General features: G+C 39.6%; 3 protein-coding genes across 3 annotated transcripts; 1 reads left to right on the plus strand and 2 right to left on the minus strand.

The window, feature by feature from the left end:
• Window positions 1–1039: 1039 nt before the first annotated feature.
• LOC144630402 (superoxide dismutase [Fe]-like) lies at window positions 1040–5291 on the minus strand. Its single transcript, XM_078488769.1, has 3 exons — window positions 5034–5291; window positions 3940–4043; window positions 1040–1527 (listed from the first exon to the last, which is right to left on the minus strand). The coding sequence occupies exons 1-3, from the start codon at window positions 5289–5291 to the stop codon at window positions 1110–1112; spliced, it is 780 nt and encodes a 259-aa protein (XP_078344895.1). The 3' UTR covers window positions 1040–1109.
• LOC144630409 (uncharacterized) lies at window positions 1592–2488 on the minus strand. The gene has a single exon (XM_078488776.1). The coding sequence runs from the start codon at window positions 2390–2392 to the stop codon at window positions 1745–1747; it is 648 nt and encodes a 215-aa protein (XP_078344902.1). The 5' UTR covers window positions 2393–2488; the 3' UTR covers window positions 1592–1744.
• Window positions 5292–5363: 72 nt separating the features above from the next.
• LOC144630359 (uncharacterized) lies at window positions 5364–13494 on the plus strand. Its single transcript, XM_078488718.1, has 8 exons — window positions 5364–5666; window positions 7291–7521; window positions 8255–8562; window positions 9334–9662; window positions 11015–11178; window positions 11952–12024; window positions 12150–12182; window positions 12758–13494. The coding sequence occupies exons 1-8, from the start codon at window positions 5434–5436 to the stop codon at window positions 12914–12916; spliced, it is 1530 nt and encodes a 509-aa protein (XP_078344844.1). The 5' UTR covers window positions 5364–5433; the 3' UTR covers window positions 12917–13494.
• Window positions 13495–13685: the final 191 nt, after the last annotated feature.

A 13685-nucleotide genomic window follows, 5' to 3' on the forward strand; every position in this document is an offset into this window, starting at 1 on the left:
GAAAAGCCATTTACAAAAGGTTGGCAATTTCAGATCGCCGGTGTAAACAATTTCACGGTGATTTCGTGTAGTTCCAATCCGCCGGGCGAAGAGAAGTCGCACGAGCAAAACACAACGAACGGCACAGCTCAAATCACAGCAAAGGTTAAAATCTGAGGATTTCAAATTTGTTTTCACGGTGGTTTCTCATTAATTTATTTAAGGAAACATTCTAAGATTTTCATACAAGACTTTATTGAGAGTATCAAAGTATTTAATAAACTACTCTATAAGGGAGCTTGTAAATCGACTGTTTTCCACGGTCCTGGGAAAAATTTCTACAAAATTAATGCGCTTTTTTTTTTGTTTGTGTTTTCAGTGTTTTTTTAAAGAAATAAAAACCATTGCTTGCGTATTACCAGGGTCTGGAAGGGATTTTCGGGATCCGGGTGAACAAAATACGGTGCGGGACGGGAAAACGCAAAATATTTTGACGGGATTCGGGATTTGACTGCTCTCCGGGAAGTGGGATTCACCAAAATGGACACAGGATGCGGGATTTTTGCCTGTCTGTCAGGAATCGGGAAATCGTCACGACCCAAACAGACGTCTAGCAGCGAAAGCGAATCAACCAGGGAGCGCAAGTGGTGTCCGCTCAAACCAAACTATAGATAAGACGCCGGTTGAGGCTTCCTGTAAACCATAAGGACACACGCTACAGGACCGACCTTCCCCTGTGCGCTTTTCTCCCGCTCTGAAGGGAACAGCGCCCTGTGGACAAGGTTGTACAGGATGACCCATCACGCCGGCTACACGCTGTCATATCGTCCACAACTGAGGAGAAACCATTCAACGCAAGGGCAAATCTACACCTTGCAGTTAATAGCGTTTGGAGAAATAAGTATTTTTTTAATGTCTTTTTGGGGAAAGAAAAAACGGGACGGGATAGCGATTAAAAAAGTGCGGGATTCAGGATCGTAAAAATGAAGCGGGAATGCGGGATCAGGACCCCCCCCCCCCTTCCAGACCCCGTATTGCAGAAAGCGTATTTCATACAGAATCTGTAAAAATAGTTTTACTTTAATTTTGCTTTGCTCTTGTTTAACACTACGATAAGTTCTTTTCAAAGTTCACAGTTCGTCATGTTTGGTCTGTTTGGGCCACCATTCCAATAGCTCGCTCACGGCATCCCAATTGATGACATTCCAAAAACTCTGCACGTATGCGGCCCGGCGATTCTGGTGCTGAAGATAATAGGCATGTTCCCAAACATCTATAACTAGGATTGGCAGAAGACCGTGTTGATTCAAGGGGCTATCTTGATTTGTGCTGCCACGGATTTTAACACCACCATTTTCAACATCCAGGCAGAGCCAGGCATAACCCGAGCCAAAAACTTCCAAAGCAGTGTTCTCGAAGATTGACTGAAAGTTCGAGTAACTCCCAAAGGACTCGTCAATGAGCTGGGCTACCCTGCCAGAGGGTTTTCTCTCTTCATTGTTCGGGTTTGGAGACATGATAGCCCAATACAGCGCATGGTTAACATATCTGAAAAAAGAAACAGATATAAGCTGATCTGAATGTAGCTTTTTAGCTACAATAATTGATATAAGCAAGGGTTTTGATATACATAGACAAGTAAAAATAAACGATAATAACGAACGACGTTTCGGAGTCGTCATGACACCATTTTCAAGTTCAAAAATGAAAAGAATAAACTGTCAGAAAAAGTTCGCTTAAGATTAACATAATAAAATATGCAATGTCACGCAAATAGTTTGGCTCGGATTGAGTCTGATTGGACATTTAGAGATGGTGACAATTCTCTGATTACTAGCATTTCATGCACTAAACAATCAAACTTATTCTTGCACTTCTTGATGACATGAAACTGTTTGTCAAGGTCTTTTGGGACAATACAGTGTTTGTCTCTATAATGCTTGCCAATAGATGATGTTTTGTTCTTGTGCTCGTCCACGCGCTGATGTAAATGCCTCAGTGTATATCCTACATAACTTGCATCACACAAGTCGCATTGAAATCTATATACAACACACTGCTGGTTTACAATAGGTGGTTTCTTCTCTTGTACTTTAAGCTTTTGTTCGATTTTGTTGCTAACAAAAACTGGTTGAATGACTGTGCGCGTTTTGTGGCTTAGGTCGTTGAGTTGTTTCCGTACAAAATCTGCAGAATCCTGATCTTTGAAGGGTAGTACTATCCGAACTGTTGGACTCTCGCCAGTGGCTGGTATTGGTTGTCGATCTTCGGTCTTTGAACTAACAAAACAACGGACGGTGGTATTGATGAGCTGTTCCGGATATTTCAGCCGGGAGAACAGTGCTTTCAATCGGTCACATTCTTCGGAAAAATATGTCCAACACGATGATAATCGATATGCACGATCAAGCATGGTTTTCAGGAGCCCTCGTTTATATCGAATATCGACATGGCTCTGATAGTGGAGCAAAAGACCTGTGTTTGTAGGTTTTATGTAAACTTTGGTCTCGATGTTTGGGGCTCTGTTCAGCAGTTGCATACCAAGAAAGGGAAGCACCCGAAGATCGACAACCAATACCAGCCACTGGCGAGAGTCCAACAGTTCGGATAGTACTACCCTTCAAAGATCAGGATTCTGCAGATTTTGTACGGAAACAACTCAACGACCTAAGCCACAAAACGCGCACAGTCATTCAACCAGTTTTTGTTAGCAACAAAATCGAACAAAAGCTTAAAGTACAAGAGAAGAAACCACCTATTGTAAACCAGCAGTGTGTTGTATATAGATTTCAATGCGACTTGTGTGATGCAAGTTATGTAGGATATACACTGAGGCATTTACATCAGCGCGTGGACGAGCACAAGAACAAAACATCATCTATTGGCAAGCATTATAGAGACAAACACTGTATTGTCCCAAAAGACCTTGACAAACAGTTTCATGTCATCAAGAAGTGCAAGAATAAGTTTGATTGTTTAGTGCATGAAATGCTAGTAATCAGAGAATTGTCACCATCTCTAAATGTCCAATCAGACTCAATCCGAGCCAAACTATTTGCGTGACATTGCATATTTTATTATGTTAATCTTAAGCGAACTTTTTCTGACAGTTTATTCTTTTCATTTTTGAACTTGAAAATAATTGATAATTATCTTATTTGGAATAACCAGAAAGAAACTTAATTTCAGGCCAAGTGTTCCTTTCTGTGAGGTACTTCAAAGACTCAGAATCCAGATCAAGCATTCTGGGTTCAAGCCCTGGCAGAGGTCACTTAGACTGCGAGCAGGCTCTCTCTTTGGGGGCAGTGTAATTGCTTCGGGGGCAACGACGTAAGTGAAGCCAGCCGCTGGAACTCTCCTTTGCCCTCAAGGCGCTTACATTCCCCCGAAAAGAGAGCCTGCTCGCAGGCTAGGGATCACTGTAAGCAAGAGACTTATTCTCACAGTGCCTCTCTCCACCCAAATGTATTAATGGGTGGGTAGCTGTAATCCTCTGCGATGGACTAGCATCCCATCCAAGGAAGAGCAGAAAGGCTCCTATACCCCAATCACACAAAAGCTAAAACAATTTAAAATTGTTTTCTTTGTTGAAGTTGCGAACTGAGGTTTGTCGACTTTAAATTTAGCACAATGAATGCAGAAGTAAGAGCTTACTTGAACTCGACCTATGTAAAACTTAATCTTTCAGTTTTCTGCTGCTGATTTTTATTTTGTTAAACCTGGGTTAACCAAACGGGTTTTCCTGTAGGTGTGAATGGGTCACTAGTTGCTTTGGAATCCAGAGATAAGCACTGGCCTGATGGGCCACTAGGCTTGAACGCAGACTTTTACCTTTTAACTACTGAGAAACAACCTTGGCAGAGAGAGGTGCTGTGAGATCAAGTGTCCTGTATATGTAATACATAAACCAATAGCTTGCAAAACATAGATTTCTTTTAAGAACATGACAACTCGACTTACCCTCCACCATTGTTCCTAATTTTGAGTCGCCAGTCATAAGGTATATGTTGGATGTTCTTCAGGATAGTTGCCATGGGCTTAGATGACAACTCTGGTGTTTTGCCCTGAAAGATTGTCCAAGAGTTAATGACTAAGGGATTCTCATATCTGACCCTATTAATATGATTTGCAACTGGATAGTTTGGTTTAGCAGGACTGTAAATAGCAAGAGGCAAGACCCCCCCCCCCCCCTAAGCAAGATCTTGCCTTGTCTATGCGTAAGTCTGGCTATGGCCCTTTTCAGCTGTCTATTTTCTCATAAGATTTTGAAGTTCACAAGGGCAGAATTATGAGGGACACTAACTTTGCTCATGTATAATCTCTATAATTTGAGAATATTGATGCTGTAAGAAGTCTATTTCTAAAAGTAATAAACATTGTATGGAAATCACTTTATTATGCTCGGCTTGGTAGAAAAGTTTTGAGAAAGATGACACCAACACAAGCTACAGTAACAACTTGGCAACTTGGCACTTGGATGCTCTACCTGTGTTGTACTACTGGTTACCTTCCAGCATCCTGTCAGGTTCTCTTACCCCCATCCTCCAAAAAAAAAATCGCTGGTACCTAATTTTACTTGTGGATATAGGGAGAGGCACTAAGAGAGTCAAGAGGGGATTGTGGTTGTAGCTTTACGTAAATCGTTATTGCTGTTTTTCTAATTACCATACATATTTACAGGGCTTAAAAATGTTCAAAAACTTTAAAAAAGGTAAAAAAACTGAACAGGGGCAACATGACAATAATGCTGGGAGGCAACCTGTAAAAAACCTTTCTCTGGTGGATTACCATCCTGTCCTGGGGAAAGAAGCGAAAAATAAAACCACAACTTACGTAATTTAGAACTAACTGGAGTAAAGTGCTGGCTTCTTGAGACACTAAAACCTTTTGACACCCTTGCATCCTTCCTTGCCCCCTCCCCCTCCCACACCGTTCCCTACCCTAGTCACACTAGTCTTTAAAATGAAAATTGAACCACACAGTTTTTCACAGCAAACTCATTTCTTACAACATGAAACAAAATGAAGTATTTAAGCTTTCTCTTTGGTACTTACCGATTCCCGCCAGCTTTTCAGCGCTGCATTAAGCTTTTTAGTGTAAGCTGCGTGGTGCCCCAAGTGATGCACTCGCAAAGTAGCTTCGTCGATGAAAGGTTCCAAACCGTCATAATTATACGGCAAGTCCGGCAGAGAGTATTCCTCTTTGTATTGTGTGATTTCTTCGTAAGGAGTAGCGCATTCGATGCTGGAAAAGCGAAGAAAAACAACGATAAAGAAACAAAAGAAACCCAACTTTTGGACGATGGAAGCCATGTTCGCGTGCTCATCCCAATCCTCACGCGGTCTAAAGAGGTTTGGCTGTCAACTGGGTTCAAGCTACAAGATCTTTTGTTCGGCGCTTGTTTCTAAATCCAAAATATTGATCTATCTGCAAAGCTGCACAGGTGCAGGCAACATGTACCGTGTATCGCCTCTGTTCTGTGCACTGTTTCTTTCTTTCATATCCATCGGTCTTGTTTTCTGTTCGGATAAAGAGCTTGTTGGTCATCTGAAGCCGTTCGGTCAACATAGAGAACCCGATGTTATCACGGAAGAACTGCAAACAGTACCTCATCCTTCGGAGTTTTGGAGAACTTATGTGTCACAAAACAAACCTGTAGTCTTTAGAGGAGCTGCAAAGCACTCCAGGTAAAGAGAAACAACTAGAATTTTAACTTAGTTGTTAATTTAGAGCTGCTTTTGTGTCTGAATGGTAGGTTCGAGGAAAACTACCGTGGCTCACGATGTCTGAAACCGATCGACTTTCAAAACTTTTTGGAGTTTTTCTGCAACAAGCTATAGTGCACTGAACTTGTTTGGGAATCTGTGAGGCAAAGCTCTGAAAAAACTTGCATATAAAAAATCAAGGCAGAAGAGAAAAGGGAAAAGGGCATAGAGAGAGAATGTTCTTAGATCTCATAGCCGATAATGCGTTATCATTGCTTCCGTTCTAGCCCTAATGGGGCCATTATAGGACAAACTATAAGCTCAGTATGGCATAAAATATACAGATTTACCAAAAGACTTATTAAGTATATTTTGTGCTTTTTTATATATTTTTTTTTGAAGGAAAACCAAATGGTAGAGTTTGACTTTTTTTTATCTTTTTGTTTAAAAGTTGTTGCCTGAGGGTAAATATTTAGTAAGAATTTATAATTAATCCTATTCAACAAGAGTGTCAGTTTGGTAACAGCTGTTAACACACTTATTTAGCTCCCATTTAAAAATATTTACATTATAATCATTGAGAAACATGAAAATAAGAACCATTGCCTCATTTGTTTGTTTGTTAATTAATCCAGATCATTTGCAGAAATCTCGAATTTCAGCCGATACTAAACCAGTTGGAGTTAAATTATTCAGGGAGATGTCAGTTTCCCGGGAGATTGGATTTTTTACAAGATTTCTTTTTTTTAAATTTGTAGTGCCACTGATAAAAAGAAAACTGAAAATTACCTCCCAAAGAACTGGTCAACATGCATATTTTCAAGACCTTTATAATTTGTTACAAAAACATCAACTTACATACGATACATAGCTCCAAAAAAACTGCAGTGTGTTTCAAAACTTCCTTCCACCCCACTTCTCACACATGAGCAGGTGCAAAACAGAATTCGTCACTAGCATTTCGGCGAAACATGGAAAAGATCAAGATCATGATCAGCTTTGGATACACAATGAATGGAATGAATATTTATTTAGCTTTTTTCAAAGAAAACATTGAGGTTTAAGCTGTAACTCCCCTCCCAGCCTAAAAATTCTTCCTCAGGTATTATTTTAACCCAAAATCTCAATGTTCTTTTAGGCTGTAACTCCCCCTCCAGAGGAACGGTGGCCTAATAGTTAGTGTGGTCCGGATTTGAGGCCTGGCCGGGGTCATTGTTTTGTGTCCTTGGGCGAGAGACTTTACTCTCATAGTGCCTCTCTCCACCCAGCTGTATAAATAGGTACCAGCGACATAATGCTGGGGGGGTACCCTGCAATGGACTAGCAACCCATTCAGAGGGGAGTAGAAATATTCCTAGCCGCCTAATGCTACAGAAACCGGATTAGCTCCGGCAAGTATGGGCCACTTGGCTAAAGGCTTCCCTTTAAACCGCTTCAACCTGAATTTACAGAGCACTCAACTGGCCCACCCACCCTGCCCATGAAAATTTCCTAAAAGCCATCTGGTGGGGGGGGGTAGACAATTTGTGGATTTTTTCATAGAAGAACACTACTTTAATTTACAACTTATATATTTTCAGTGCATTTTTTTCATTTCTTGCTGAAGGGCATATGACCTATGGACAGAAGAATTTTTAATGTCAGAATATGGGGATCTCACTGTACGACTTGAAGCACGAGCTGAAAGTAACGACAGAGCACCAGTTGGTGATGCCGGAATTCTTGGTAGGACTACAATAAAACATTTCATACAGAACTACCAGACTCTGGATGCTTATGTGATTTCACAGGTTCCCCAGCCAATGGAAAGAGATATAGGAATACCACCATGTTTAAGGTAATGGTATGTGGCAATAAACTCTCAGTTAATAATAATTATTAAAAAATTATGTCTTCCTAACTCATTAACAGTTCATCCAGTTAAAACAAAAGAAATCAAAACTATGATGGCTGTTTAATTTGGATATCTGAATCTATTAATTAGCATATATAGATTTATACAATTTTATTCTCTGTTTACTCCTTACTTTTAGTTTTGATTGAGAAGATATATCACACTCGGGCACTGTTTTATCACATTTCCACTGTGTATCACTGATACTATTTCAGTGTTTGGAAATTTGATGAAACACGTCATTTCGTGTTTGATATAATTACTAACCATGCTTGTCTGTCTGACTGTGTGTGTGTGTCTGTCTGTCTCTCTTTCTGTCTGTATGTCTGTCTGTCCTTCTGTCTGTCTGTCTGTCTGTCTCTCTTTCTGTCTGTCTGTTTGTCTCTCTTTCTGTCTATATGTCTGTCTGTCCTTCTGTCTGTCTCTCTTTCTGTCTGTCTGTCTGTCTATCTGTCTGTCTCTCTTTCTGTCTCTCTGTCTGTCTGTCAGTCAGTCAGTCAACAAAAATAATAAGTTACACATTATTTAACATGGCTCATTATGTTCATTGCCATGGAGCTTTTGGAAATGGTGAACATTACATGTATATAAATTCATCATCATCATCATCATCATCATCATTATCATTAATCACAATAGTATTAGTAGTAACAGTAGTATATTTACTTTATTTCAGGTGTGGGTCCTTTGCTGAAGCCATCCAAGAAGTCCATCTGTTTCTCAGTGCCCGTGGCGGCCAAACCAAACTACACCAGGATCCTTACAGTAACATACATTGTATATTTAACGGCACAAAAGACTGGCTGTTGGTTCACCCAGATCAAACAGATCTTGTGTACATGTCAGATGATTCCAAGTTTGAGTGGGGAGGATATTCAGAGATAAATGTTGACTCTATTGACTTGGAAGAGTTTCCAAAGATTAAAGATGTACATTACTCTAAAGTGACAATGAATAAGGGTGACTGCATTTTTATGCCTGGAGGTGAGGAATATGGTAATGTTTTCTGTAATATATTAAACATGAGAGGCAGTGTTTCATCGGGATATCCAAACACCAAGAGAGTTGAAAATACAAAGCACAGCGGAGTATTTTTGACAAAATTCGAGGTGTTTGGATAGCCGATGAAACACTGTCTCGAGTGTTTGATATATCTTCTCAATCAAAACAAAAACCAAGGAGTAAACGGAGAAATAAAATCGTAAAAATCTAATGCTAATTAAAATCGGGTGTCCAAACCACCATCACGGTTATGATTTTCATTGTTTTAACTTTATGAATTATTAATGAGTTAAAGAAATTCATATATTAAATGAGATACCTACTGTACTGTCATAATGCCTGCAGAGGGCAACAGCCACAAAGCCTCTTCATGGATTGCTTCTGCACGCATTGCATGCCCATGTGGCATTTGCACCAAAAATCTTATAGCATGCTATGCTACTACGCTCTACACGTATTACTGCAGCTCCCAAAATAAATGTGCCCTCAAGCCTGGTGCCCCAGTTGACCAGTCAGCTTACCCCCCGTTTCTGTAGCATGAAGGAACAAGGAGTACATGCATGAGAGGCACTGTGAGAGTAAAGTGTCTTGACCAAAAACACAACACAGTGACCTCAGCCAGGGCTCGAACCCAAAATGCTTGGTCCAGTGCACTAACCATAACGCTCACTTAGGCATCGTGTCTCCCACAAGCTCCTTGGATAGGGATTATATTGTCTAGTAATGTTGGTTAAATATTGTGTTTTTGAACAGGTTACTGGCATCAAGTGCGTTCTTGGGGTTACATGAATTCTGCTGTGTCCATTTGGTTCTCCCAGTTGAAACAGTTTTCGGACAAAGGCTGCGATGAAGCACAAATTACTTTTACACCCATGAACCAAGTGATGGTGTTATGGCAGTTCTCTGGGCACGGGAATCTTACTCAAGGCCACATGGATATCCACATCGTGAAACGGTTTTTGTTGACTTTAACTGACAGTGAAGGAAAGATCCGGCTTAATGACTTTGTTGCAAAGTACTTTGATAGTGAAAGTAACAAGAGAGATATTATGAGAAAAGATGAACTGGAAAGAGCAAGAAAGGTAAGAGACACACAGACACCATATAAGGAACATGAACATTCAAATTCTCCTAAGTGATCACCCTAGATTTCTAAGTGTAAGTTGGGAGAAACTGATTTGGCTAAAAGACAAATTCTGCTTGCTGATTGCTTGCTTTATTCTCATCACCTGAGTATGTGACTTTGTTCTGAAATTTAAGGGAGAAATGATCACTTGATCAGTTGACACTGGAAAGAAATGCTCATTGGCCAAGTGGCCCACCTAGTGGGAGCAGTCGTGGGAACATATAATTTTCAGTTTTCACATCATGGAGTGACATACCGTAATGATTCGATTTAGCGCCCTCCTTCCAATAAGCGCCCCCTTTCGAATAAGCGCCCCCCTTCGAATGTGTTTTTGTTAATAAGCGCCCCTATTCCAATAAGCGCCCCCATTCTAATGAGCGCCCCCTATTGTGGATAACTGCCCCTAATGAAGGTCATCGACGTCGAATAGATAAACGCATGAACATTTACCGTACCGTACATGTATATATTTGCTGCTAAAATGAACAGTTCTTTTAAAAGTAGCTGAACTTTCAACAATTTGCTACTATTACAGTTTCTGTCATTGTTAGTTATCTTAATACTTATTTTGTTTTGAATATTTGGTTGTTTCTCGAAAAATTAAATAAGCACCCTGTCCCGAATAAGCGCCCTGTCTCGAATAAGCGCCCTCCCTTGAGGTGCCAAAAGTAAATAAGCGCCCCGGGCGCTAAATCGAATCATTACGGTACATGTAGAGTATTACTACTCCCCCAAGCTAGATAGGATTCCATTGCATGTTACTCCCGGCACTTTTGTCCAGTTGCCCAACTATTCAACAGCAGCCAAGTGCCCTCCTGCTGGGTGGAAAAATGCAAACTGCAGTTGTAATAGTAGTGTCTGTTCCAAGTTAAAGGCACAAGATCCCATGTCCAGGCGGGCCTTATTTAAACATCAGAAGCCATTGTATTTAAGAGACAGTGTCATGAGAAATCTTCTAAGTTTCCATGTAAAATATTCTAGAATAATGAGGACGAACAACAAAAGAAATGCATTAAATCATTCTCGAAGAAGTAAATAAACTGCAATCAATGGTTTTTAATGAAATTTTCTTCCAAGTAAAACTGAAAACACCTTTTCTACCAGCCTGTACATCTGAACCACGTTCTAACAAGTTTTAGGACTTGTAAAGTACATTTTAGCAAGGCCAGGCCACTACGAGGATTTACAATTCATACTAACACCATCATGGGATTTTCAAATTGCACTAATTTAAATCTTGGTGATACTGGCCCTTTAATAACAATAAGCTGATATAAGGCCTGTCTATGTGATTTCTTTTCTTTCCAGTTGGTTGAGTACCTTGATCCTGATGGCAATGGTTACGTCACTCAAGAATACATACAGAACCTTACTATTGAACAGTTGAAGGAAGTGCTGTTATTTATTGATCCAACTGATGTGTCAAATACTGAAGAATTTGAGTACAGTCACATTGATGCTTATGATATTGAGTAAGTTAGCCCATCCATCCATCATTGCTATGCCTTTCAATGGCACACAATTCTGAAGTCCAAAGCCCATGACTATACTGTAGAATTCCGGTTATAAGCCCTGGGCTTATACAACTTCGTAAGGGGTTTTGTGTGGGCTTATAAGCGGAGGGGCTTATATCTGGGAGGGCTTATAAGCAGAATGAAAAAATCATTTCGAAAGGAGCCACGGGAGTGTTGATCAAAATACGTTTTAAGTTAAAAACGCATAATAAAGCAACATTTAGCCATGTTCAGTACTGTCATCTGGTAGAGGGGAGCTTATATCCGGGGGGCTTATAATCGGATGTATTTTTTTTGTTTCCAGGTAGATGGGCTTATAACCGGGGGGATTATAAGCGGGGGGGGGGGGGGGGGGGCTTATAACCGGAATTTTACAGTAAACGATTGCGTTTTTGGCTGTCATCAATCAAATTATTTCATGGTAACAGCCAATGAATCTTGAAAAAAAAACCCAGAAACATAGAAAATGGATCAAAATCTACCAATTACAAACCAAAAATTCTGTGACCTTTTGAAACAGATGAACTGAACTTCTGTTTCCTGAGAGGTCTCCTTAGAAGACTGATGGCAGGAAAAAATGTAACAGTTGTTTGAGTATAATTCATGTTAAAGAAAATAACAAAAAATGTTTAAGTAATATTTTCAAGTCGTGTTGTAAGTTTCAATCATACTTTACAAACTTGGCAAAAACCACGTAACTTACATTTCATGTGCTTCTGAACTCTTTACAGAAATTTGCTAACTCACTGCCATGATAAAAGAGGAACCTTTGACAGAGAAAAGTTCATTTCAAGTTATGTGGAGGTAAGGTGACCTTCCTTGTGGTGGGTGTTATTGTGTTCCGGGTACCAAAAATCTTTTTAAAGCCACTGCACAGGTTTAGTTCGCGGCATTATTTACTTATTGATTCTTTGTTTTCTTTTCCCAAGGATCTTGGAGGGACTCCAAGCAAGGCAGCCGAGGTAATTACTACATTCAAGTGACTACTTTATCTATTTTATATATAATTTTAATGTAATTTGCTACATTATCAGTTTGTCAACTCAGGGACAGCGGAACAATTTTTTAATTGGGGGGGGGGGGCTGACTAGTGACTTTAAGTGACTTGAAGTTCTCTTAGTAAATCTCTATTTTTTTGGAAATATTGAGGGGAAGGGCTTAAGCCCCCCCCTCCCCCCAGCCCCTTGGGTCTGCTGTCCCTGAAACCATGAACAAGGTGCAAAGATAAATTTTTTTTTAATAATTTTCAGAGCTGTCCTTTGCATACGTGGCAAATAGCAGTCTTACAAAGAGCAGTCAATAGTAAGTTGCAAGCAACAATAGGTACGCAATGTGTGCAGAGAGCTATGCAGCAGTTACTATAGCCTTTTTGTGGAGGGGGGTGGGGTGCAATAAAGTGTTTTGCCCAAGAAAACTCAGAGTCCAACACGCTTAAACTATTAAGCAATGGCATCGCCCCATCGGGGTAGGCTAGTGAGGAAGGAAGAAACATTAGCCCCGGTTTATCAGTCAATAATTTTTTTGCTTCTTTTCTTAGATTGTGGAAAATCTTGGAGCACACAATCAAGATGTTACCCTTTCGGACATTATAGGGCTTATCCCGCAAGCCTTACACAAGTTCCACAGTTCCAAAGTACATGATCCTTCATTTGAAAGAAAGATGTATCAACACCTACACAAGCACGATGAACTTTGATCAAATACAGCAACTCTGTCGACACTGATCTGAACAATGTAAATTCTCTGCAGTTGGTTGGGTGACTGGGATAATTTTAAGATATAGTTAACAATATTAGACTATAAGCCTAAGCTTTCTATGAGAAAATAATAAGTGCCTTGACTATCACTTGTAAAAAAATGAGAGAGTACACTCTTAAGGATTGCAGTCCAAAAGTTACATGTAATGCACACATGTAACCATGTTCTGGCAGCAACATAAATAGACAAGAATTGGAGAACCAATCAGCTTGCAGAAATAGAAAATGCTGTGTCTACTAAATTAACTACTGGCTTTTTCTTTTGCTGTCAGTTCCTGTGTTCTTATGACCTAGAACTGTTTTACAATTAATTTTATCTCAGGGTCAAATTGCTGATCATTTTAAGGGTTGAAATCATGTAATAATAGCCTGCTCTTTTGTATTTAAATTACAAGTGGTCCCAAGGATTTTTTTAACTCAAGTAAAACTCAAACTTAAGCTACAAAGTGGCAGAATCAAGTTGCATAATTTTCTTCTATCACTGCTTTTGCATTATTAATTTAAGAAAGAATCAATACCCACTTTTTAAAAAAAAACAATATTGTAGCCTGTTGGAAACTTTACAGTTAATGTTTTATTGACTCTAAAGTTTTTCAAGCAATGGAAAGAGTGGTAAATATATTTTTTCATACACTTCTACAAAATAAATTTCTACAGTTACAGTAACAAAAAAAATATTGTATTGTCTGAATTAAGTCACTAAATATA

The sequence above is a fragment of the Oculina patagonica genome, chromosome 11, assembly GCF_052425735.1.
Source record: "Oculina patagonica isolate OP01 chromosome 11, crgOcupat, whole genome shotgun sequence".
Lineage (NCBI taxonomy): Eukaryota > Metazoa > Cnidaria > Anthozoa > Scleractinia > Oculinidae > Oculina > Oculina patagonica.

Bases quoted from the DNA above. Each gene is read 5' to 3' on its own strand.
- LOC144630402 (XM_078488769.1), bottom strand. From the start codon at position 5,291: ATGGCTTCCATCGTCCAAAAGTTGGGTTTCTTTTGTTTCTTTATCGTT. The intron at 4,044-5,033 runs GTAAGTACCAAA...ACAATCTTTCAG, and splicing joins TGAAAAGCTGGCGGGAATCG to GGCAAAACACCAGAGTTGTC. The intron at 1,528-3,939 runs GTAAGTCGAGTT...TTCTTTTTTCAG, and splicing joins ATTAGGAACAATGGTGGAGG to ATATGTTAACCATGCGCTGT.
- LOC144630409 (XM_078488776.1), bottom strand. From the start codon at position 2,392: ATGCTTGATCGTGCATATCGATTATCATCGTGTTGGACATATTTTTCC.
- LOC144630359 (XM_078488718.1), top strand. From the start codon at position 5,434: ATGTACCGTGTATCGCCTCTGTTCTGTGCACTGTTTCTTTCTTTCATA. The intron at 7,522-8,254 runs GTAATGGTATGT...ACTTTATTTCAG, and splicing joins GGAATACCACCATGTTTAAG to GTGTGGGTCCTTTGCTGAAG. The intron at 8,563-9,333 runs GTGAGGAATATG...GTTTTTGAACAG, and splicing joins CTGCATTTTTATGCCTGGAG to GTTACTGGCATCAAGTGCGT.